Below are 23324 nucleotides of genomic sequence, written 5' to 3' on the forward strand. Positions count from 1 at the left end.
CTATAAATGCAACTGGAGCCTGGACGGCGCATGGGATCATGTCTGTGGGCCGGTTGGGATCTGGACGGCATTGGTTGACCTTGGAATCGTCGTCACCCTTACTATCCCCTATCACTTGAATACTTCACCTGGATACCTAGGAGGTAAGTGTCTGTAGTGCTTTCGATCCGCGACCCGCACTTGCTCAGGACCACGACCACAACCACGACTCCGACCCCAAATTATTTTTGGAGGTCGAGTTTGCCGGGACAGGGAGAGTGAGACAGCCTCAGCCCGATTGCGACAGCCTGGGATCACGCCCCGCATCTCGCCTTTCGGCCTCACCCTCACCATCCTCCATCCGACCTCTTCTCTCCTTTCCGTCTCATCAGTGCGCGGTCCTTGGCGCGGAAACAGGAAAGGCACTGTCTACGCCTAGAAACCCCCAAAGATAGTCCCTGTGCTCCACCATGGCGTCTCTAACCGGACAGTCACCCGGACTGGCTGAGCAGCTGCAGCTGCAGCTGCTGGAAGACGCTATTCCAGAGTCTCGGGTCCTCATTATCATGACCGGTGGTACGATCTGTATGCGACCATCGCCATCGGGGTTTGTGCCTGCCAGAGGGTTCCAGGAACAGTGTCTGGCCCGGGTGCCGACTTTCAACAATGGTTCTCCCGCCAGCATGATGGATGTGGTCGTCAACGCAGCCGGCGAGGTCAGGGCTCATCCCAGTCTCCGGACACCCCAGACGGCCTATGGGCGACGGGTGCACTACACGGTCTTCGAGTTCGAAGAGCTCCTGGATAGTAGTTCGATCGATGCCAAGGGTTGGGCGGAAATTGCCCGGGCCGTCGAGCGAAACTACACGCTTTTCGATGGATTCGTCATTCTCCACGGCACAGACAGCCTGGCATATACATGCTCAGCGCTCAGCTTCATGCTGCAAAACCTTGGGAAGCCCGTCATTCTCACGGGATCTCAGGCCCCCATGCTGGAGCTGCAAAACGATGCCACGGACAACCTCCTCGGATCGCTGGTAGTGGCTGGCCACTTCATGATCCCTGAGGTGTGTTTGTACTTCAACAACAGACTGTTCCGTGGCAACCGGTCCATCAAGGTCGCGGCCAGTGATTTCGCCGCCTTTGACTCGCCGAATTGTCCTCCACTGGCTGTGACGACCTCGATGCGCACCAACGTCAACTGGGAACTCGTCAACCGACCGAGGAGCCTCGAGCACTTCCGGATTACCACCAACCTTGACACTACACACGTGGCGTGTCTCCGTATCTTCCCTGGGATCAAGCCAGAGATGGTTGATGCCGTGCTGAAGTTGGACGGACTCCGCGGTCTTGTGCTTGAGACATTTGGCGCCGGAAATGCACCCAGCGGTCAAGACAATGCCATGACCAAGGTGCTGGCAGACGCCATCAAGCGGGGGATTGTTATCGTAAATGTCACGCAATGTGAGTTAGTTCTTCATAGCCATTCCCCATCCGAGGTCTGTTCTGACGCAAACAGGTATGACCGGGAGTGTGAGTCCGGTTTACGCCCCGGGCATGAGTCTGTCACGAGCCGGTGTGGTTGCAGGGCTTGATATGACAACCGAAGCAGCCTTGACGAAGCTGTCCTATCTTCTCGCCCTTCCCGATTCCACCCCAGAATGGGTTGCGAAGAGCATGTCTGTATCTCTGCGAGGGGAGCTGACGGAGGTTTCACAGCCAGCTTTCCGCCACCCGGATGGGGCGCTCCCAGAGCGTGTGCAGTCCCTGACGGTGCTGGGCTACGCCATCGCCCAGGGAGATCTGGAACGCGTGCAGGAGATTGTCACCCAGGAACACTATTGGCTGCTGAATGACGCAGACTACTCTGGCAATACCCCTATTGTAAGGATTCTATCATATCTACGCTTTGCCCCTGAGACAAGCAGCTGACCCTGTAAAACACAGCACCTTGCAGCAACATCTCAATCTATCAACATCCTCCAATATATGCTGCTTCAAGGTGGCTCCGTTCATCTGCGGAACCAGAATGGGCGCACGCCGCTGTTCCTGGCCGCCAACGCCGGGCTATCAGAGCACGTCTTGCTGCTCCGCAAGTCTGGCGCGCATCTGCACTCTGATGAGCGAGCTGCCGCGCAGCTACTTGCCCAGCGCCGCCCAGGCGTTTGGAGGCTGGCAGGTATTGAGCGCGACGAGGGCCCAGAGAATTCTTAAAACCTAGTTTTCACCGCACGGCGCCATTCCTAAGCTATGAAGGCCTCTATCTGCCTAGCTTCAAGGTGATAGTAGCAACTCATTAACCTGACCTATCTGGCCCGTTATGGGGCCATGGCCTGCTGTGGGGGGGGGGCATCTGGACCCCACAGATTAGACTATCCATCTTTATATAAATAAGACGTCACATTTTAAACATTTTGTTTCCTCTCTGATCCTTGAAAAGGGTTTAATCAAACAGCTTCGCTCCGCCTCTAGTCTCTCCCTATTGCTTTTTCCTCTAAAGCTGTACGTTGACTTCATTCCATGTCTTGTTAGCTGACTTCCGTGTAATTTCCATAATTCATTCCCCGATATCCAGTATAAAATCCCAATCTCTTCGTCACGAATCCCCATAGTACCATCTGAGGTCAGCGCCAGTATCGCAGAAATCAGTTATATCCTATTGTAAATGATAGAGGGCCGTCGACGACCCCGAAAGAGCCCCTGAGAGTGCTGCAATTGGGTATAATGCAATAATCCCAATTAACCAATCAATGATAGGGGGTTGCTCACTTCCGCTTCGTTTCTATACAGGTCTGGGCGTTGCAGTTGCAGCTGGTCGCGGGCAACCTAAGATGGATCGTATTTCCGACCGACGCATTCTATGCTGTTTCTCTAAATTAAACGTGTGGCTTATTGGGGGAGTTTTCTGGATAGAAATTCCGGCCCCAGCATCCGTAGTGTCGGTGGGCTTGAATCCCAAGCCGTGTATGCTCTAAGATTCCAACCCCATTCTCATGTTGGGCTTTGTGGGTGGTCGTGTGGTTTCATCGAGGTGGGTTATTTGCGTGGGCGTATATATAAGCCTGGTAATCCGTACGGAGTATATCCTCGCTGAACACCGAAGGCGCGATATCTGTACCAGCAAGCGAGGAATGCAGCGCGTAAATGTGTCGACGGATCGCCATTCTCTGATGAAACAAGGCGTGGCATTCTCAACGATGGTAATCTGACTGCCTGGTGATAGACGGCTTTTTGTGTCTTTCTTTATTCCGTTGAGCTGGAATGGGTGGATATCCTACGCAGCGTAAAAGTAATTCTGGGTCACGGGGAATTCCGCGCCTTACCGGACGCAGACAGTGCGTGCCTCCAGTCAGATGGATGCCGAGAAGGTAATCAGGGTCCGCTCCATTCAGCAGGCCGTGCTCCGATAGGCCAGGGCGTAAATGTGCGGCTTACCTCAGCCACGGTCTCCGCCACGTTCCGATCGGGACAACTTTTGCCGGGTACGCCCCGACCACTCAACGGCCGCCATCGCCTGGGTTTACCCGTGGCCGCCCCGCCGGGGATCAGCCGGTTCGCTGCCGCGTAAATACAACTTGTAAGGTACCAGATCACCTCCTGCGATCTTTCCGCTCGCTCTCGCTCAAAGAGAGCTTGCCCAGGCCTTCCGATCCGCGGTGCAGTGACGATGGCAGCAGGCAGAAGAGATGTCGCCGTTGATGGCTTTAATAAGCTGTTGGTTGCCGGTGGCGGCGGTGGTGGTCATTTAAACCACGGGCTCCTTCTCCTTCCTCTGTCTCCCTACCAACGGCGACAGCAGGCTACAATATATCGATGACGGATGCCTTTGCCCGTACAGACTCCAGATAACGTTGAACGTTTTTGTCGACGGCAGTGCATGGGATTTGCTTCCAACTGAAATATATATACTTCGGTTTGCGCTGAAGTTCCCCGACCCCCCACCTACTATCAAGATGACTACCGTCACTGCCCCTGCGCCCTGGATCACCAGCAGCCAGCAATGCACTCTCGAGACCTGCCCCCTTTCGTTAGCTCACATTGACTACCTCCCCAACCTGGGCGGCAATGCATTCTATATTGCTCTTTTTGGCCTCTTCATCCCTGTACAGGTCTACCTCGGCGTCCGTCATAAGACATGGGGATACCTGATCGGGGCTATCTGCGGCCTTATCCTTGAGGTCCTGGGGTACATCGCCCGAATTTATATGCGCCATAACCCCTTCATTGACCGCTGGTTCATCATGTTCGTTCTTCCACGTGCTCTCTACCCCTCAAATCATCCCGCCCCAACTAACACCGACTCAAAGGTACCTCGTGTGCCTGACCATTGCCCCAGCTTTCCTCAGCGGCGCCATCTACGTCTCTCTTGCCCGGATCGTAGGCGCCTATGGCTCGCAACTCTCGCGCCTTAAGCAACGCAGCTACTCCCTTATCTTCATCAGTTTCGACATCATCTCCCTCCTGCTCCAAGCCGCCGGCGGCGCCATCACTACCTCCAATTCCGCCTCCACAGTCCAATCTGGAATCAATATCATGATCGCCGGTCTCTCGTCCCAAGTCGCCTCCCTAACTCTCTATATTGTCATCTGTCTCGACTTCGCCTTCCGCGTCTACCGCCTCACAGCCAGAAACCCTTCCGCGCTGGCCTTCCGCATGACCCATACCAAGCGCGAATCCGACAGTCCGGACCTCGTCAACGGCGCCACCGCTGCCGGTACGGATCTTATCACCATGAACCCAGAATTTGCGTCACTGAGGTCGAGCCGTCGCTGGAAGGGGTTTCTGTTCTGCCAGGGGCTGGCGGTGGTGTGCATCTACGTTCGGAGTTGCTTTCGGGTGGCCGAGCTGTGTGGCGGGTTCAGCAGTAAGTTGGCGAATGATCAGACGACGTTCATGGTGCTGGAGGGGATGATGATCTCCATCGCGGTGATTGCCATGAGCACGTGGGGACATCCTGGAATTGGGTTCAATGGGAGGTGGGAGTCATTGAATTACCCCATGTTTCAGAAGAAGGGAAGGTCCAATGTATGAGTGTGTATGAGTGGCGAGAATACTCTCATGACAAGGGCAGAGGGATGGATTTTCTTTTGTTTTTCAACGATGCATGCATTGGTTTGGGCTGGGCTTTCTTTCTCTTAGATCTATTGGGCTGGCAATTGGCATGGTGTTCTGTTTTTAATGTTGGGACTGGGGTATTTTTTTGGTTGTATACCAGTTTTGACTAGAAAATGGCATACTCGGTATAGAGCGGAGCTGCCGCGGTTTGGCAAGATTGGCCCTTGACGTAAAACATCAAGTGTAGAAAAGGAAGAGGCGAACACACCCGGAGTGACTACTAAACTGTTAGAGAGAGCAAATTGACCGAACAAGCAGGCAAACTTGCCAGGTGGCCAGAGGCGGAAAGTCATATCGCGGGGATACTCCTGGTTGATGCGCTTTCAGGGAAGCGATTGCACATAGGAGGTCATGTTGCCTAGAGGCAAACATTGGAGAGTGCTGGTAGTACACGCTAGAGGCTGTCATATCCCATAATGATTCTCAGAAAGGAGCGAGAAGGTGCGGGCGCGATGTGGGCGCAACGCGGGGTACATGAGGTAAACAACGTCATATGGAGGGGTCACACCCCTTATCGGCTTAGTATACAAAGCAATTAGTTACCCCGCGTGGCCGGCCGTATTCCGTACTGTTTTCCATGTATTATCCCACGTCTCCACCGTCCCGGAGGTATTTCTCCACCAATAACAACCCATCGGCGGCTGGCTTAGCTTCTCTTATAAGAAGAGCTCGAGTCCACTGACCAAATAGTCGCTGCCTCTCCCCGACCTCCTTCTCTAATCCCATCTAGACATCTATACCCAGCAGCAATCGCAATGGCTCCCCCGGACGTGTTGATGGTCCGAACACCCCTTCCCTTCCCATTCCCATTCCATTTCCGTCCCTTCCCCTCCCTTTTACACACCCCACTAACCATAAACACAGGTAGGAACGGGCGAATACACCACCGGCTATGTCGGCGGTGCCGCCTCAACATCCGACAAGAAAGTCGGCGTGGTCGGCCTGACTCTGTTCGATCTGCGTCGTCGCGGCAAAGTGAACAATCTGAGCATGGTGGGCGTGTCTGGCCACAAGTTCCCGGGCATCCGTAACCATACCCTTTTTATTCCCACTTTAGAAACCTCCCTGACAGCTCTCCAGGCGCACATCTCCAGAAAAACATCTCTGAGGTCTATAATAACCTCGACGTGAACTTCACTTCATTCCCCGCCGACGGCACCTCCGACCCAGAAGCTTATAAAGCCGCTATCGATGCGCTCCCCGCCGGCTCCGCCATTACTATTTTCACCCCGGACCCTACCCATTACCCCATCGCTCTGTACGCCGTGCAGCGCAAGATCCACGTCCTGATCACCAAACCCGCCACCCAGCTCCTCCGCGACCACCTGGACCTCCTCGTCGAATCCCGCAAGCACAACGTTGTCGTCTACATCGAGCACCACAAGCGCTTCGACCCCGCCTACAGCGACGCCCGCGCCAAAGCCGCCAGCCTCGGCGACTTCAACTACTTTTACAGTTACATGAGCCAGCCCAAGAGCCAGCTGGAGACGTTCAAGGCATGGGCCGGCATGGATTCGGATATCTCGTACTATTTGAACAGTCACCATGTCGATGTTTGTGAGAGTATGGTACCGGAGTATGTGCCGGTGAAGGTGACGGCAAGTGCGGCCACAGGCACGGCTGTCGAGCTGGGGTGCGCGAAGCAAACGGAGGATACCATTACGTTGCTGGTGGAGTGGAGGAAGAAGGATGGGTCGAGGATGGCCACGGGAGTTTATACGGCGAGTTGGACGGCCCCGCAGAGGGCGGGAGTACACTCAAACCAGTATTTCCATTGTATGTTGCTCTGCTCTTCCCGCTGGTTGTTGGTGATGTGATGAGGGAGGGGAATGCTGACGTGAACAGATATGGGCTCTAAGGGTGAGATCCGCGTCAACCAGGCAAAACGTGGCTATGATGTTACGGAGGACGAGGCGGGTTTGAACTGGATTAACCCGTATGCTTCCCCCCCTTCCCCCGGCCGGCCCCCCCTGGGATGTATGTTAGACAGGGGTGTTCATGATGGTTCTGACTGGCGGCAGGTTCTATATGAAGTATGCCCCTGACGAGGAAGGCAACTTCGGTGGCCAGACCGGGTATGGGTACATCAGTTTTGAGAAGTTCATTGATGCCGTCACAGCCGTCAATGAGGGACGGTTGACCCTGGACCAGTTGGATCAGCGACCCATCCCGACATTGAAGAATACCTTGGCCACGACCGCGATTCTGCATGCGGGGCGCATCTCGCTGGATGAGAAGCGGTCGGTGGAGATCGTAAGTGCGGAGGGGAAGTGGGAGTTGAAGTAGATTGGTAGATAGAGTGTATGGTAATGTTCTAGAACGGAATAATGGAATGATTCTACGGAGTACCGTATGTATTCTCGGTTTGCCCGCACCGGACCTAGTGAGCTGGCGGAAGCTTAGTCAGGTATGAGTCAGCGCCAACCGCCGAGTTTCGCGAGCCACTGGCTTCACGATCCTTCATCGCCCACCCAAACTTTTCTGCCGATTTCCGGCACCTGGAATCGGTTCTGTCTTCTGCACTCTCCATTTTGCATGTGTTAACGGGGCCCCGCGGTTCACGACCGTCGGATCTTTCTGCTTTATACCGATGGATCTGGAGTTCCAGGGTGTCATGCCACCGAATAATGGGCTGGCCACTCACCCCAATCTGATCACCCCCCCGGCCTCCGCCAGCGACCTTCGGAGCAACCCAAGGCTGCCCCGGCCGACAGTCTTCGACTTTTCGCCCAAGAACCTGGCATCTTGCGACATGGAGAAGATCCCCGCCATCACAGGCAAGCGGCGGGGTGGGTGTAGAAAGGCGTGTAATGAGTGTAAGCAGCAAAAGGTAAGCTAGTCCTAGTCCTAGTCCTAGTCCTGGTCCTGGTCCTGGTCCTGGTCCGGCCAGCCCTGGGTTTCAGAAGAGAGGATCTATGCATAAATGCATACTGGCTTGCCCGTATGCATATTACAATCCCAGTGGCTGAATATAGTCGTCATCTCCATTCCCACAGCTTCGGTGCGACATTGTGCAGACACCCGCCGATGCGTGCTCGCGCTGCCGGCGCCTCCAGATAGAATGCAAAGTCGAGCCCACTTTCAAACGGATCTCCAAACGAAGGTAGTCTTCCCCGTGCACCCCTCTTGCTCAATCTCCCTCCTAGTTCGCTAATGGTTGATGCCTGCAGGCGCAATGCTGAAATGGAACGGGAGATCGCAGACCTGCGTCGGCGGCTTGCCAACGGCGACCCTCAGGCTGTAGAAGCTAATGGCAGCGATGAGCTGTCTCAGTGCTCGGAGGATGTATTCTGTCCTCCTGAAGCGGCGCTGGAAGCCCGAGCCCAACCGCTGTCTGCCCCGTTGGAGCCGCCTCGGCCTATAGCGACTCCATTAGCAATGTATCGAGATGTATCTATTCTTTCCCAGGAGGATCATCCCTGGAGACTGGAAGACATTTCACTGTCGAGGACCAGAGTAAATCGCTTGTTCGACCAGTAACCAACCCTCCCCTCTCTGCCCTTCCCGAGAAAGCCATGACTCTAATTGCTGGCCAGGTTCTTCAAGTACTATCATCCGTTTCTTCCCCTGCTGAACCCGCAAAAGCCCCCGGACGAGTATTTCCGTCGCTGTCCCTTGCAGGCATGGACAATCATCTGTGTCGCTAGCCGACGAGCGCCCTCAGAGCCAGGCCTCCTGAGCGCGCTCTCTGGACCATTCAGCAGGCTGCTCTGGTCCACTATCACCAGTGTGCCACAAGACTATCGTGTGGTCAAGGCTCTTTGCCTTCTGTGCACCTGGCCATTGCCGACGACGAGCCAGAGGACCGACGCCACATTCATGCTCAGTGGGCTGATCATGCAGATTTCCATGCAACTCGGCTTGCATCGTCCTGTCCAGGCGGAAGAATTCACCACCTTCCGCATGGAAGTCCAGGGGGAAGCTGTGAAAGACCGTCTACAGACCTGGGTTATCTGTAATATCGTAGCTCAAAAGTAAGTACCTCCTGTCCTACTTTTTGGTGGAGCTGGCTGACCATGACAGCGTTGCTACCGGTTACGGCCAACCTCCGGGAACGATCTATGACTGGGCGCTCGAGCCAGCATCGCTCCGAGATGCGGATTACCACCCTTCGGAAGACTTGAAGACGCGGCTACGCATCGAAAAGTTCTGTGACCGCGTGACAAAGGCGCTCTACAGCAGCAAGCCTGACCCGGCCGAATTCATCAGCTCGGAGAAGCTACTCATCGTGCAGCTTTTAGAAAATGAGCTGCGCGATATGGAAGTGGAGTTCGGAAGAGATATCTCCAGTCAGTGTGGTCCTGAATTTGCCGATACTACATTTCTTGTTTTTTTTTTTCTAACTGGCCTTGCAGATATCAACATGATTCATTTACGAGCGGCGGAGCTGCATCTCAGATACTTTGTCTTCCTCGGCTCCAACGCACGAAGCGACGACTTAACGAAGCTTTTCATTGCCACCACATCATTCCTCGGTCGGGTACTGGACCTTGAAACCTCTCCCGGGGAGCTCATCGGCCACGCCACCAACTACATTCTCCAGATGATTGTTTCAGCCGCCTTTGCACTCATGAAGCTGCTGAAGAGCGACTTTCGACGCCACATAGACTTTGAGCATGGGAAGTTGCTGTTCAACGGAGCTATTTCGGCCATTAGGAGAATCAGCGTCATGGATCACGACCGCCCTGTGCGCCTGGCGGATATTCTGGCACAGATGTGGAACGCCGGCAGCCCGGAAGGCCCGGCGGGAGAAGATACTCTGCAGCTCAAGGTACGCTGCCGGATGAGCATGAGTCATGTGTATGATACCGTTTGGCGTTGGCGCCAACGGTTCCGTCCGATGAAGAGCGTCGAGGACCAGCAAGGTACGTTGAAAAACAGCAATATGATCATCGCAGAAAGGGAAACAAACGGCTTACTCACATTCCATAGCCGGTCTGGTAAACGCCAATGTCTCTGCAACCGCAGGCCCGATGTCACGACAGCAGCACGACGACTCACTTGCCGCCGACCCGGGTTTGATTTACGCGCCGAACTTTGACCAAAGCGCTTTCATCAGCGAGGCCGGGTTCTCGGAGGTGTTTGATTCTCTGAACTGGGTGTTTGACGGAATCCCCGACTCCTTCGTCGCTCCCCCGGTCATGTAGACGGGCGCGGACGCGAACGCGGACGCGGGCTCTAGTTATCGGTGTCGGCAGATGTGGTTTTTTTCCCCAGAGATCCTTTTCTTTTGGAACTTGGAACTTAACTTGGAACTATACTGGGGACTATGGTTTGGAGGGGAGGGGGTGGGGGCTGAATCTGGATTGCGGCGGATACCCTGTACTACCCACCATGTTCTGTACTACATAAGTTCATGCGCATGATTGTTAAAAATAGATACCACCAGGCAAGTTGCCTCGAGAGAATACTAATCAGTCTTGTGTTCAGTACATAGTAGCTACTTGCCTGAACTATAGCCCTCCGTCGTCCTTCCTACACACATAAGTACCTACACCTACATACATGCTTTCCCGGGGGGGGGGGGGAAAGGCTTTCTAATCGACCTCCATCCAGACCATCACCGAAACGAACATACTCTTTGAATCCTTAGACATCTTGCTTGCTATTACTATGACAGAGCCAACAACCGCCTCTAATTCCAAGCAACCTCACCTCACCTCCTTCTGCATATTGCATATCAATCCATCAATTTGACCAGCACACAACACAAGAAGATTAAGTTTGTTGCCTCCACACATTCTATCCATAACCTACTATAAGTACGGTCCTAACCAACCACCGGAGGCCTGCTTGCCTACCTTCCCCCCTTTAACACTAGCTGCAAGCTACATTGCCATTTTCCAATTCATGCTACTCCGCATCTGTCCATCCATCTAGCCCCTGATATCTGAATGAGAGGGTCGGCTTTGATATTGATATTGATATTGATATTGATATCAATTGAGACAAGAACGGAAATTGGTGGACTGGTTTCTTTAATTTATTGTTATTGTTATTGATATTGTTAACTTTCCTAGCAACATCCTACACAGTCTAGAATATGTAGGAGATATCTCTGATGATCGCGGTCTGTCTGTCTGCGTTAGATCTGCGCGAATGAGTTTCCTGTTTTGGTTGGACTTGGCGGTGCGATGGACGGGACAGGACAGGACAGGACAGGACTGGACGGGAGGGGAGGGGACGGGACGGGGACATGTTTTGTTTTGATTTTTGATTTCTGATTATGTATTGATATGTAATCTGGGTAATGTAACTAACTGGTTGATGTCTGACCGTCTGACTGTCTGACCCTTTGATCCTTTGATCGTCTGGCTGGCTGGCTGACTAGACTACTAACTTGTAGGAGTAAGTAGTTCGTCGTTAGTAGTACTAGTACTAGTACTGACTAGTATGGAGTAAATAGTCACCCAATAACTAACTAATTACCTAGGTACTTACAAGTTAGTACTTAACTACCACTTACCACTTTGCTACTTGCTACTTGCTACTTGCTACTTAACTACTACTTACTACTTACTACTTGATACTCACTACTTATACTATATACTACTTTCTCCGTACTCCTTACCTAGTTACTCCTTGCTACTTAGAGACTCACTAACTACTTGGGTAGGTCCTTGGGTAGGAGGTACTTACATCTTACATCTTACATCTTACATCTTACTTTACTTACCCAACTGAGCCAAGTGCCTACTACCTACTACCTACTACCTACTAGGTTCTACCTACTATACTACCTACTACCTACTACCTACTACCTACTACCTACTACCTACCACCTACTACCGTGTAAGTAAGTAAGGAACATGTCAGCTTACTATACTATCCATAATCCACCCGAGTGCGATCGGCTTACCTACCTACCTACCTACCTACCTACCTACATCCCTACCTCCCTACCTCCCTGCATCCATCTCTACATCCATCTCTACATCCTCTACATCCATCTCTACCTTCCGAGATTTCCTACCTACGTACGTACCTACCCACCTACGTACCTACCCACCTACCCACCTACCCAGCCAGCCAGCCAAAAAAAGAAATACGGAGTACAGAAGGAAAAGAAAGCAAGGTAAAGAAAGAAAAAAAAAAAAAAAGAGGCGGAAGGGGCAACGGAAAGAGGGAAGGGAGGGGAAATAACAAGCATGAATGAAAGATGACTGGCTCACTCATCTGATTTCATCTCATTTCATCTCATCTCATCTCATCTCATCTCATCTCGTATTTAAGACTCAAGTTCAAGGCGCTCAGGCTTGTGCTCATTAGACCATTTCATTAATTGCATCATCTATTCTAAAATACTATTGTTCTGTGTGTTGTGTGTGTGTGTGTGTGTGTGTGTCTGTTTGTCTCAGACAAACAGAAAGACGGAAAGACAGACGCCCAGATCTCACCGCTATCCGCCGGGTACGGTACCGAACGAACGAACAGAGAATCCAGACGGAATCCTCGGATCAGAGAAGAAGAGGGAGGGATGGAGGGAGGGAGTGAAGGAACACAGCCTCGCGGCAGTGCTAAGCTAGCTGGCTGGCTGGCTAGCTAACCAACTAGGACTGAAAGCAATACCCGCGACGAATGGAAAGGTACATGGCGGGTTCCTCACGAACAGATGGCAAGGTCTGGTTCGTCGTCCGGGTACGCGCCAGACTCGTGATGTGGACGCCGGCGCGGTCGTGTGTGAGATCACCGAGGCGTGGGCGCTCCATGGTGATCGGGGCGTTGCGCTGGCCGTCCGTCCGCGACGGTCCGTGGGTGTTGTTGGACAGATCCATGTGCTGGAGACCGGGGAGGTGGAGGGAGGGGTCGAAGTTGAGGAGGACGATAGCCTGGTTATTGGAGCCCTCGAGGCCGTCCTGGTCGACGGAGTAGACGAGGGAGCGCTCGTCGGCGGCGGCGTGCACGGGGCCGCAACGCTTGGAGGGACAGAGCAGCCGGGTCAGCTCCCGGGGGGCGGAGTCCGGGGGCCAGAGACAGACGCCCCGGGAGACGTAGCGCTCGTCGCTGTGCTGGATGGGCTGGCCGTCGGCGGAGCTGAGTTCGGGCCGGAAGAGCCGGCCGGGCTGGCCTTCCTCGCCGTGCTCGTCGATGGGACACTTGCGCTTGCGGGAGACGACGCGCAGGCGCAGGCGGTCGTGGGGGAGGAGACTGGCGGGGGATTCGGGTGCGGGGTCGTTGACGAGGTCGACGAAGGCGGCGGCGGAGGGGTTGTAGGAGCGGAATTTGGTCTTGGCCAGGATGAAGTCGCGGCGCTGGGGGGTTCGGCGCCGTGGGGATATTCCTGGTGGAAGTGGCGGCGGAGGCGTTTGCGCGGGGGCTCGTAGTTGGGCTTGTTGGACGAGTCCAGCGTGCGCGTCAGCGGCTCGTCCGGCAGCGACGACGACGACGATCGCGCAACGGCCGCGACGTCGACGGGCGACGGCAGAGGCTGCATGTAATACGTGCGGGCATGGTCGCTGCCAGCGTTGCGCCATTCGCGCCGGCATTCCAGGATCATCAGCCGTCGCGTGGCCTCGTCCTCGCGCAGGGAAAGATCTGACCAGGTGTCGTTGATCGGGCCCTCGCGGTGCTGACGCCGCCAGGTGCGGTTGGGCACGATCTGGCGCTTGTGCTCCCGGGCCATCGGCGACAGGCAGATCCACACATAGTACGACGTCCAGTCGACCTCCTCCTCCTCGAAGTCCACCAGCGTCGACACCGCGTACAGGTGGTCCTGGTGGATCTCGAAGCAGACCGTCTGCCCGATCTCGCATCCCGCAAAGTTCTCCAGCACCACCGGCTTCTCCATCGTATGCTGGCCCCGCTTCAGGTCCACGCAATGCACCGCCCACTGCTGGTAGCCGTGATCCCCCATTGCCGTGTGCGTGCCGTAGTAGAGATACAGCCCGTTGTGTCGAACGAACATGCGTCGCGTGTGTCGCAGTCGTGTCAGGAGACGCAGCCGGCCGCTCTTCTTCGAGTCCAGCCGGCGACGCATGTCCACGGCCAGCAACCACGCTTCCGGCCGGTCCACAAACTCCACCGTGAAGGCCAGGATCCCGTCGCTGTAGTGCATGAGGCAGATCTGAAGCGTGTCCTCGGCGGGGTTGCACCCCGGGATGGCGCGGGAAAGCACATTCTGGATGTTCAGCACCTGCTCCACCTGGCTGGCCCCATGCACGTCTAGCACGCGGAGTTCTTCGTTGTAGATGTAGCAGAGGCAGCCGCTGCTGTAGAGGAATGAGCTGCCATACGCCAGGACGCAGGCCGAGTACGGCTGTGCCGTGGCAAAGGACTGTTTGATATCAAACAGACGCCCGAGTGCCTTGCGGTACCCGGTCCTGGTCCGGCTTGCCTCTTGGCCCTCCTTGGTGTACCGCAGGTCATTCTAACACGGTCAGTCCACGCTTTGCCACCATAGACGGCTCGTTCGGAGGAGGGAAAGAAAAGGAGGAGGAGGAGGAGCTAGTTACTTCAATTGCTTTGCGCGCGATCGACTCATTCTGCATCAATTGGTGCAAGGTCCGATTGACCCGGCTGAGATGGATCAGATCATGACAGTCGAGCGTGGAGGCCACTTGATAGAACACATCGTAAGGGATGCAGTCCAGATTCCTAGTCATCCCGGAGACGACCATGGCGGGTGACAGGGCTGCACACCATGTATGGATGAGGGAGAGCCTGAGAGGGGGCGCGCGGTCACTGCAACGCTGAGGCTACACCATCCGACGTCGGGGCAGGTGAGAAAGGGAGGAAGGGACGCAGGAGGGTGGAAAAGGGCGCGTCGGGAGGAGTTGTTATGAGCGACACATCCAAGCCCAGCCGTGAATAAGGGTTATATGTATAGGACTGGTGGCAAGACAGACAGGCAGGCAGGCGGATTCGAGGAAGGGCAGGCAGGCAGGGCGCTGTTGTTGCCGTTGCTGGGGAATAATACGATGATGATTGCCAGGACCGAGCAACAAACAACCGCTCCATGCAACAGCCAGGGGACAACACATGGAGCAGCCCGAACGGTGGGCTGTCTCGCAGCAGCAGCAGCAGCAGCCGCCGCTATGATTTAACTTGTACTCATGCTGATGCGGACGGAATGCGGCTCTGCTCTGTGGGCCTGTTCAGATTCGCAAGTCGCAAGCTTGAGCTTTCCCGGGGAGGGGCGAACGGGCGAAGGAATGGGAAAAAAGTGGGAGCCGGGCCACAAGCAGCCTCATTGGCTCTGTATCGGCCTAGTCTAACTTCTGTCTAACCGTCTAGGAGCGAGTGCGACGGAGGGGAGGGAGGAAGTAAGCCGCGTGAAGCAAGAAAGCAGATCCCCGGGGAGGGGCGGTCAAGCGGCCACCCAGCGGGGGTTTCCTAGGGTTGGTTCCCTGCGCTCTCCAGGGGTGGTTGATTGGCAAGGCTGCGTACGAGTAAGCCGTGCAACTATCTACTTACTGCTTCTTCTTCTTCTTCTTCCTCCTCCACCTCCTCCACTGGTCTGCTCTGATTACATAATCGGCCGGGTCTGCACCTAAGAATAGCCCAGCCCAGTGTTCGTTTGTCTGGCGCAGAGTGTGTACGGTGTACGTAGGTAGCAGCCTCGTCGCGTCGGGTCACCGCACCACGTTTGGAGGCTCAACTCGCGACCGATGGATGGAGTCACCAGTCACTATCTAGTGAGTGGCTAATCAATCATCATCCCGGTGGAAATTAACTCTCGACGGAGCCGGGAGTATCTATCTAGTGAAGCCGGAAGGCTGAAGGACTTGGAACTTGCGCAATGCGCAAGGAGGCGGCGGGATCTCACGACTAGTTCGGTTGGGGGCATCCAAACGAAGCGACCCAATCCCTCAGCCTCAAAGGAGGTATCTAGTCTCAAAGCAGTGAACCTTTCGTAGTCGTCAGGACTCTCTCTCGCACCTGCGGAGCCGCGTGCTTCTCTCCCCAATCAATAGTAGTAGTAATCCGGACTCCGTACTCATGATCAATCGCCCGACTCGGCTAATGGCTTCCCACTCGCCGGTGGGTTGATCATCAACACGAAACCTTGAGCTGACTTGCCTAGTCCCGTCCAGGGCAAGCTGAACAAATCCAAATTCGGAGAGGCGAAATCTGCGGCGCGGCGCGGCAAGACGCAGTGGCGTTGATGGCCTCAGGCACCGCGTCGGGAGGCTGAGACCGCCTCCTCAGTGCTGCTACGGAGTACTCCTCCGTACTATCAGGAACTCTAGGTAACTACATATCTACTTGCGGCTTGATCACTCGACCGGTCGTCGGTAAGCCCGGTCGGGTGATCGCATCGCCTCACCGTATCCAGGGAGCCACGCCAGGGTCTCTTGCATGCCCAATAACGACACATTCAATCCACGTTAGAGTGTGACAGCATTGAGACAAGCAAGCCTTGAGGGAAACTTGCTATCGATCAGCCGCCAGCACTGGCAAAGCCCAACTGTCACATGACTGATCACGTGGTCATGGGCAGAAGGTCGACCATCTAGATCCCAGGGAAGAACCTGGCGATAACAGTGTGACTCCCTGCGGTGCATCAACCCCGCTTGCACTGCCTCGAGCACGCGTGACAGACTCGGGCAGCCTGAAACAGGTACCGAGACCCCCCCCCCCCGCGGGAGGCCGCACACAGAGTCCCAAGCGCTGCGTGTTGAAGGCTTTGGAAGCGACCGGGTCAATTAGATTGGTCGCGCTCTGGACCCTGGCGAGAGGAGAAGCCCTCGTCATCAATCAGCGAAGAGACCGTCGGGATCGGATCACTGGTCTGCCAACAGCCTTGCTGATTGCCATAGGTAAGCGTGAGGCTGGACGTACGTAGTGGTCTGTAGGATGCCCCACCCCCTGCCAATAGGGCAATCTAGATGCTCAGATGCTGGTCCAGATCCGCACTCGTAGTGTTTGGATTGCGGGGTGGTGGTGGTGATTGTGATAGATCGATTCATCGGGTCATCATTGGGGGTGATTTCCACCAACAAGGGACACTAAGAATAAGAGGCCACGGTGCTTCGGAGATCCGCTTAGAGAACAACCTTTGCTCAAAGGCCGAACGCGTTCATTCCTACCGGCCAGCCAAGGAAGTCGCAGAACCGGCCGGACCTCGCGGATCTCGCGTCCATCAATGTCCGAGGTGGTGTATCCTGGTGGTTTCAATTGATGACCATCATGGATGATGGTTGCTATCGACGACGCACGCCACGTTGCTGCTGGTCAAAGCGCCAAGGGTTAGGTCATTGTACATTGTACGGAGGGGTAGTTACGAGGGGCCAGGATAGCCGACGGTTGTTTGGAGCAAGCATGCAAGCAAGCGTACGCATACTGAAGTCGACTGGGAGATAAATAATTCCCCCCCCTTCCCGGAGTTGGTTTGGATTGCGATCCCACGGAGCAAACGCACGTGACATCCCATGTTTGCTGTGTTTGCTGTGTTTGCTGTGTTTGCTGGTCTGGTGTCCCTCGGGCCTCTTCTGCCAAGTTCTGGCTGGCTAACGTGAACGGCATGCCTTACGTTGCTAAATTTCCGTCCACCTGCGGCTCTATAATCTGATCGGGTTCTTTGGCCCATGTGACGTCAAGTTTTCACTTCTACATGCTGTGCTAATCAGCAATTGAACACGTTCGGTGGGACACAACATCAATGACGCGCGACAGATCATGTCAACCACCTGTCTCTGCTGCATACTCATGCTGTCCGACCGAAATTCAAATTCAAATGAATGGTCTTAGGTATCCGGAAGATGGATATGGATATGTCCCAGACAAAAACCCGATGCAGGAGTGTGGGTTGTGCAGCGCACAGCTGACTGTATCTGTGGCAAGCAAGGGTCGACCCAGTACATACATACATACATACATACATACATATGTATTAATATTATGTACATGCCAACTCGCTGGATGGCGCTGTATGACAACATGGATAACACGAGCCAGCTAGAAATAACTTCTAGTTAACTGTTGTGTGGAAACCGGAAAGAGGGCGTAAAACGTCAACCGCACCTTTAATGAAGGACCGAGTGGATAATCAACTACTAGTAGTTAGCGGTTTTCCGGCTGACAGGTAAATATCTAGTGGAAGTAGATGAGTGCCTCCCTCCGCCCGCCAGTCCGCCAAGTCCGACGGATCGCATTCTTTCTATTTCTCAGGCGCCCCGGATGAATATTATCGGACCGCCCCAGCTTCGTATAATCGTTTCGCTGAGGGCGGCGTGATTCGCTATTGATCGCCCCCGCCGCCAGTTGGAAAGCCAAGGGCCAGACCTCTGACCTAGATACGGAGTACTCCGTACAGTGCGTACTATTTACTACTATCTGTCTACTTTATGTATCGGGACGGCACCGCCCAGGCTGGTGCCTAAAAGGGCTGCAGCGAAGTTTCCGGAAGGTTGCCCGGGATGGCCAAGCGCAATATCGCTTTTACTCTCTCACCTGGTCTACGTATCTTGTAGGAACAACTTCTGGATTGGAATTTAGAGGATCTCTGTAGAACCGAAACAGACGGGCATTATTTTGTTTACAATCTCTATTCTATGCTGACGGACATGTCTGATAAGGTATTTTTACAATCAATTTGTTTTGATGTAGACAGGTGAGAATATTTCCTCAATGGGAACAGCTAGTCCCGGATCAGACTCAACCCCGGTAGATATCTCGTTACTAGTTATTCCAGCTGGTGAGGCACGACCTAGATAGAGAGTAAGTTCCAAATACCTATTTATCTTTTGAGAGGCCCCACTAGATCGCTCGCTGAGCAGAAGTTATAATTCTAAATCACTGATCCAAGTTCCAACACAACTAACTAAAAGTACATACCCTAGCACACCTGCTCTTCCTCCTTGCCAGGGTAGTACAAACATACTATAGGTACATATACACTTGCACAGACAAATTCCCAGTACAATAAAAACAACCAACCAATCCATCCACGAATCCACCTATTTTCCAGGTACTATATGCACCTTAAACCAACCACGAGCTTTACATATTTATAGCTACACCACACCACACCACATCACACCCCACCACAAACCACCATACTTCCTACCCCTTCACAAGTTCTTCCCCCCCAACACCAACGCCGTAATACAGCTCACATTCCCAGACCACCACAGCAGGGATCTCAAAAAGCTCCACCCCTCCGACTCGATCCCCACATACGCCACCCCGAACGCCACCCTCGACACCGTATACCACAGTCCAATCCCGTTGATCGTCTCGCTCGGTAGGCCCGCAAACAATGATACTAGGACTGCTCACGCCGTAAGAATACGGGGTTGAATTGTTAGCAGATGCGGATGCATGTTGCGTTCACACTTGGTTTGAATCGTGTAGAAATCAAATCCACCCAACTCTTCTTTTTTTGGGGGGAGGAGAAGAGGGGAAGGAAGGAAGTAAGGAAGCAAGAGAAAGGATTACATATGATATGTATACCGGACTAAAGGGGAAAGCAGAGGAGGAGAAGAAAAAGAAGAAGAAGAAGAAGAAGAAGAAGAAGAAGAAGAAGAAGAAGAGCGACGCAGCGAGGGAAAGGAAACATACCCGCAGCCACAAACAACGGAAACCCCTCTATGGTATTCGCATGGGCGGCTTCCTGACGCTTCAAGCGATTCAATTGCGAGCGGGTGATCTTGCCGGCCTGCACGGCGGCCTCGCCGTACTTGGAGAGGTCTTCGCGCGGGGCGACGTTGTGGTCGAGGCCGAAGAGGCGCTTGGCGGGGCGGGTGCTCAGGACGCCGTGCGCGAGGAACCAGTTGCCGATGAGGTAGGCGATGGCGTGGTTGGGGGGTGGGCCGGTGGGGGTTGCGTGGAGACCGAGGAAGTCGAGGAGGAAACTGGGGAGTTTGAGATTGAGATTGGGATTGAATATGGTTTCTGTCTGGGGTTGATTGAGGGGAGGTGGGGTGGGGGAGAAACTTACGACATGATGAATCGGAGACAAGTTCGTTAGCTGTGTTATGAGGTGGTGATGGATTGTGGCTTAATAGGTGAAGAGAGTGAGAGTAAGTGAGTGAGTGAGTGAGAGAGAGATGAAAGAAAGAGAGAGAGTGGAAGAATGGCTGAATATATGGACCATCGCGAAGATCGCCACATGTGCCGATCTTCATCGGCACCAACAAAAGAACGAGACTCAGGGTATCTAGATGACAAGTGGTAATTCCTCAATAATACAAGTTCTAAAGCCTATTAATGATACCCGGCTGGTGATCACATGAAACTTTTACGCCGCGTACATGGTAGTAAAACTCCCCGTGTTCCCTCCCTCCCTCCAACGCCTCGGCTCGAACCCTAAAACATGGTAAGAAAATCCTGGTCCCACATCTCCGGCATCCCGTAGTCAGTCATGTCGAACAGATTACCGAAATCCAGGGACTGTCGCATCGTTAGCACCCATTGGGCCACAGAGGGTAATATCGCATCACATACCGTGTCCAGGCCGAAGGAGGCGGGATCGAATGATATATCGGGAGTAGCCGCGGGGTTCAACGACGGGCTAGCAAAGGAAGGCTATATATACACGACATTAGTATGTGTGAGCATCCCGGAAGGAATGCTATGTACGAACCGTTGATTCGGTCTGGCTTTGATCTCGGACGGCCGCCCAAGATGCCCCCCGCATTATTTGCTCGCATGCCCGCATGCATCGCATGGCTTCCCGCTCAATCACCTTGTGGGGGGTCTCCCCACTGAGTCGCGCCTTGACGGACGCCAGGGCCAGGGAGAGGAAGAAAAAAGCCTTGCTTCCTTTACCACTGGCTCCTATCCGGCTGCCGAAGGTCTCGATCGTCCGTTCCACGGCCCCGATCATCACCTCCTGCTGGGACCGTACCAGGTCGTTCAACGAGGTCAAAGCACTGGACTGGCCCACTGTGGATGGGGTGGCTGTGTTGAACTCGCCCGCCTGTAGGTGCAGTTCAACGCAGACCGTCAAAGCTGCGTGTTGAAACTCGTCGCGAAACATCCCCCCGCTTAACTGTCCTAGATGCGGGCACGCCTGGTCGTTGGCTGGCGGTTCGTGGTGGGAGAGCATCTCCAATGCCGACTCCAGGCAGATCTTGCGCGAGTAGGAAAATTTCGGTGATCGTAAGATGCTCAGGGCGAACGGTCGGTTGAGGACAAGAAGAGACCGACGTAACAGGAACGCGAAAAGAGACTTGGCGAAGGACAGATCTTTGCCCTCAGCATATGGGTGCGCGGACCCAGGTTGATGAAAGGTCCCCAGACCATAGTGCATGGCTTGTACCAGATCTTCGCTAAGCCGGAGAGCTTCGTCGTATGGTAGGGTGAACTTCAGGCTGTTGATCGCTTTAGCGATGTGCAGTCGCAATGGCAATGACTGGTACAGTAAGACCTGGAACGTGCTCTGTGTGAGAGTCCCCGGATCCTTGGGAACAGGATCCTCCACCATGTCTTCGGTTAGTTGGGAGTCGTCGAGGTTAGAAGGCGGTTCGCAATCGTATTCATCCAGATCGATCGTCGGAAGCATGCCCCCGTCCAATGAAGACTGTAGATCTAGTTCTAGAATGGTGGCCCATAGCCGCCGGCGCATCTCCGCCCAGAACCTCGTCATCTTAGGGAAGCGATGGGGGTCACGATGCAGCCCCATGGTCATGGCGGTCCGGATCAGCGAGCCAGAGGAGATCCAGACGATATCGCCATCGACCGCATCTGCCTGTCGGGCAATCATCAAGAGACATTCGATCTGTAGGATGCTGAAATCGATTGTCGAGCTAACCAGCATCGAGGTCACCCATGACCGCACCCCGGCAATCCACTCAGCGGCGGTTTCATACAGCCTGCCCTCGCCGTTTATCTTCGTGGTTGGACTCAGAAAGCAACAGCTGGCAGCCATCAAGGCCAACAGCTTCGCCACAAAGGACGGCTCCCTCGGCCCCGAGCCCGCCCAGAAGGCCTCGTATTGCGACAGAAAGAGGGGGACGTGTAAGATTCGGTGGGTGGTCTCGAATGTGGACAAATACAGATTCACGAGCTCATCGGCGACATTTCGAGGCGGGACCATTTCCTCCAGCGTGGAGCGCTTATCCCGAAAAGCGCGCTGGTGGTCCTGTCTCTCTCGGGACCACATCTCCCCCTTGAAGTCCTTGAACTTTCGGTAATCAGGGTTCTTTTTCAGCGTGCTGCGACGACCTCTCATAAAGGTCCCAACCTCCTCAAACTGCCATGGGTCAGCATAGCAGACTATCGAGCGGCCCAGTGCTGTCCACTTACAAATGAAAGCGACACGGACGAGTGACAGCGCCCAACGAACCGCGTCCGGCTCTTCTTCCCCCGGAAGCAACACCTTTCCGGGAGATCCTTGACGTTGTCAATGAGGTTTTGCGCCTCCGGGCCCGCGCGCTGCCTGGTTTCCGATGAGGGGGCGTCATACCCCAGACTTTCGGGCGTGTGGATCGGCCCCGTCCTGGCCAGCGCATTCTCCAAAAACTGCACGCGACTGCGCAATTCGTGCAACTCGTCCGAGCGCACCTTGGGTTTAGTCACCCGGTTTGCGGCCTGGTGCTTGGAGTCGAAGACATACAGGCCGCTGGCATGCGCGGGGCTGGCCCGACTGCTGGCGACGCGGGCGCGGTCTGGCGGCGTGCTTTCGGCGCGCGACGAACTCGGCGCTTGGGGGCCGACATAGATGCACTGATCCGGCGTCTTTGACTTGGTACACTGCCCGCATGGCAGTGCGCGATCGCATTTCAACTTGCGGCGTCTGCAGATCGTGCAGGACAAAGGCGGTCGGCGTCGCCGCGGCGGGGACTTGGGAGAGGGATGGTCTCCATCCATGATACTGATAGGATTGGCGTCGTGCTGCTTATGATGGAGACACCGAGTTCACCCCAAGATCAAACCGTCAGTCGCCCGATCGTGGAGTGGTGGTGGGGACAGGGGGGGGGGAAACAAGTGCGCTGGAGGTCGGTGGATGACAGAGACCAGCAATGATAATGTTCGCCTTATCAGATCCATCAGCTGACTACCGAGCCTCCTCGTCGTTGCAGCCTGGCTTGGCTCAAGAGGAATCTCCCCTGGACGGTCGCTGTTCGCTCAGTTCGTTAGGAGTTCGTTGGTTAGTTCGCCATACGAGTCATCCGGGCTTACTCGCCGGAGTTGCCGGAAGGGGATGTCCGACTTCCTCGGAGATACGCTTTTGGGCTAGTGCACTGGATACACGGCTCCTGCTCCCCTCCAGCTAAGAAATCGAAAACCTCACAGTAGGGTATGTCTGGCTGATAGACGGATTAACTACTCATATACTATCTACC

At 54.5% G+C, this 23324-nt stretch overlaps 9 protein-coding genes across 9 annotated transcripts; 5 read left to right on the top strand and 4 right to left on the bottom strand.

Moving 5' to 3' along the window:
• The first annotated feature begins 22 nt into the window (after nucleotides 1–22).
• BO70DRAFT_382437 (putative lysophospholipase) lies at nucleotides 23–2374 on the top strand. The gene is made up of 3 exons (XM_025545532.1): nucleotides 23–1443; nucleotides 1499–1863; nucleotides 1927–2374. The coding sequence occupies exons 1-3, from the start codon at nucleotides 450–452 to the stop codon at nucleotides 2191–2193; spliced, it is 1626 nt and encodes a 541-aa protein (XP_025395675.1). The 5' UTR covers nucleotides 23–449; the 3' UTR covers nucleotides 2194–2374.
• A 1558-nt stretch (nucleotides 2375–3932) lies between these two features.
• On the top strand, nucleotides 3933–5131 carry BO70DRAFT_344006 (RTA1 domain-containing protein; the record flags this gene model as incomplete). The annotated part of the gene is made up of 2 exons (XM_025541443.1): nucleotides 3933–4222; nucleotides 4287–5131. The coding sequence occupies 2 exons, from the start codon at nucleotides 3933–3935 to the stop codon at nucleotides 5008–5010; spliced, it is 1014 nt and encodes a 337-aa protein (XP_025395676.1). The 3' UTR covers nucleotides 5011–5131.
• On the bottom strand, nucleotides 5066–5553 carry BO70DRAFT_145069 (uncharacterized protein). The gene has a single exon (XM_025538154.1). It carries the CDS (start codon nucleotides 5385–5387, stop codon nucleotides 5121–5123), a length of 267 nt encoding a protein of 88 aa, XP_025395677.1. The 5' UTR covers nucleotides 5388–5553; the 3' UTR covers nucleotides 5066–5120.
• A 248-nt stretch (nucleotides 5554–5801) lies between these two features.
• On the top strand, nucleotides 5802–7435 carry BO70DRAFT_365654 (Gfo/Idh/MocA family protein). Its single transcript, XM_025544123.1, has 5 exons — nucleotides 5802–5873; nucleotides 5959–6121; nucleotides 6175–6870; nucleotides 6940–7030; nucleotides 7116–7435. The coding sequence occupies exons 1-5, from the start codon at nucleotides 5850–5852 to the stop codon at nucleotides 7378–7380; spliced, it is 1239 nt and encodes a 412-aa protein (XP_025395678.1). The 5' UTR covers nucleotides 5802–5849; the 3' UTR covers nucleotides 7381–7435.
• Nucleotides 7436–7633: 198 nt separating this feature from the next.
• BO70DRAFT_365657 (transcription factor domain-containing protein) lies at nucleotides 7634–10350 on the top strand. Its single transcript, XM_025544124.1, has 7 exons — nucleotides 7634–7924; nucleotides 8091–8197; nucleotides 8265–8570; nucleotides 8631–9068; nucleotides 9118–9383; nucleotides 9450–9959; nucleotides 10027–10350. Exons 1-7 carry the CDS (start codon nucleotides 7685–7687, stop codon nucleotides 10239–10241), a joined length of 2082 nt encoding a protein of 693 aa, XP_025395679.1. The 5' UTR covers nucleotides 7634–7684; the 3' UTR covers nucleotides 10242–10350.
• Nucleotides 10351–12355: 2005 nt separating this feature from the next.
• Nucleotides 12356–14711, bottom strand: fbx15 (F-box domain protein; the record flags this gene model as incomplete). The annotated part of the gene is made up of 3 exons (XM_025546121.1): nucleotides 12356–13346; nucleotides 13493–14461; nucleotides 14547–14711. 3 exons carry the CDS (start codon nucleotides 14709–14711, stop codon nucleotides 12645–12647), a joined length of 1836 nt encoding a protein of 611 aa, XP_025395680.1. The 3' UTR covers nucleotides 12356–12644.
• A 2099-nt stretch (nucleotides 14712–16810) lies between these two features.
• BO70DRAFT_365659 (uncharacterized protein) lies at nucleotides 16811–17390 on the top strand. Its single transcript, XM_025544125.1, has one exon. The coding sequence runs from the start codon at nucleotides 16923–16925 to the stop codon at nucleotides 17229–17231; it is 309 nt and encodes a 102-aa protein (XP_025395681.1). The 5' UTR covers nucleotides 16811–16922; the 3' UTR covers nucleotides 17232–17390.
• A 1700-nt stretch (nucleotides 17391–19090) lies between these two features.
• BO70DRAFT_365660 (MAPEG family protein) lies at nucleotides 19091–20099 on the bottom strand. The gene is made up of 3 exons (XM_025544126.1): nucleotides 19976–20099; nucleotides 19597–19889; nucleotides 19091–19306 (listed from the first exon to the last, which is right to left on the bottom strand). The coding sequence occupies exons 1-3, from the start codon at nucleotides 19978–19980 to the stop codon at nucleotides 19107–19109; spliced, it is 498 nt and encodes a 165-aa protein (XP_025395682.1). The 5' UTR covers nucleotides 19981–20099; the 3' UTR covers nucleotides 19091–19106.
• On the bottom strand, nucleotides 20030–23086 carry BO70DRAFT_365661 (putative C6 transcription factor). The gene is made up of 4 exons (XM_025544127.1): nucleotides 22285–23086; nucleotides 20621–22231; nucleotides 20482–20562; nucleotides 20030–20427 (listed from the first exon to the last, which is right to left on the bottom strand). The coding sequence occupies exons 1-4, from the start codon at nucleotides 22846–22848 to the stop codon at nucleotides 20344–20346; spliced, it is 2340 nt and encodes a 779-aa protein (XP_025395683.1). The 5' UTR covers nucleotides 22849–23086; the 3' UTR covers nucleotides 20030–20343.
• Between the last annotated feature and the right edge of the window lie 238 nt (nucleotides 23087–23324).

Source organism: Aspergillus heteromorphus, assembly GCF_003184545.1.
Source record: "Aspergillus heteromorphus CBS 117.55 chromosome Unknown BO70scaffold_32, whole genome shotgun sequence".
NCBI lineage: Eukaryota > Fungi > Ascomycota > Eurotiomycetes > Eurotiales > Aspergillaceae > Aspergillus > Aspergillus heteromorphus.

Bases quoted from the DNA above. Each gene is read 5' to 3' on its own strand.
- BO70DRAFT_382437 (XM_025545532.1), top strand. From the start codon at position 450: ATGGCGTCTCTAACCGGACAGTCACCCGGACTGGCTGAGCAGCTGCAG. The intron at 1,444-1,498 runs GTGAGTTAGTTC...TGACGCAAACAG, and splicing joins TATCGTAAATGTCACGCAAT to GTATGACCGGGAGTGTGAGT. The intron at 1,864-1,926 runs GTAAGGATTCTA...TGTAAAACACAG, and splicing joins ACTCTGGCAATACCCCTATT to CACCTTGCAGCAACATCTCA.
- BO70DRAFT_145069 (XM_025538154.1), bottom strand. From the start codon at position 5,387: ATGACTTTCCGCCTCTGGCCACCTGGCAAGTTTGCCTGCTTGTTCGGT.
- BO70DRAFT_365654 (XM_025544123.1), top strand. From the start codon at position 5,850: ATGGCTCCCCCGGACGTGTTGATG. The intron at 5,874-5,958 runs GTCCGAACACCC...CCATAAACACAG, and splicing joins CTCCCCCGGACGTGTTGATG to GTAGGAACGGGCGAATACAC. The intron at 6,871-6,939 runs GTATGTTGCTCT...TGACGTGAACAG, and splicing joins CTCAAACCAGTATTTCCATT to ATATGGGCTCTAAGGGTGAG.
- BO70DRAFT_365657 (XM_025544124.1), top strand. From the start codon at position 7,685: ATGGATCTGGAGTTCCAGGGTGTCATGCCACCGAATAATGGGCTGGCC. The intron at 8,571-8,630 runs GTAACCAACCCT...ATTGCTGGCCAG, and splicing joins GTAAATCGCTTGTTCGACCA to GTTCTTCAAGTACTATCATC. The intron at 9,384-9,449 runs GTCAGTGTGGTC...CTGGCCTTGCAG, and splicing joins GTTCGGAAGAGATATCTCCA to ATATCAACATGATTCATTTA.
- BO70DRAFT_365659 (XM_025544125.1), top strand. From the start codon at position 16,923: ATGCTCAGATGCTGGTCCAGATCCGCACTCGTAGTGTTTGGATTGCGG.
- BO70DRAFT_365660 (XM_025544126.1), bottom strand. The intron at 19,307-19,596 runs GTATGTTTCCTT...CGGCGTGAGCAG, and splicing joins TCCGTTGTTTGTGGCTGCGG to TCCTAGTATCATTGTTTGCG.
- BO70DRAFT_365661 (XM_025544127.1), bottom strand. From the start codon at position 22,848: ATGGATGGAGACCATCCCTCTCCCAAGTCCCCGCCGCGGCGACGCCGA. The intron at 22,232-22,284 runs GTAAGTGGACAG...GACCCATGGCAG, and splicing joins CGTCCGTGTCGCTTTCATTT to TTTGAGGAGGTTGGGACCTT. The intron at 20,428-20,481 runs GTATGTGATGCG...ACGATGCGACAG, and splicing joins CCTCCTTCGGCCTGGACACG to TCCCTGGATTTCGGTAATCT.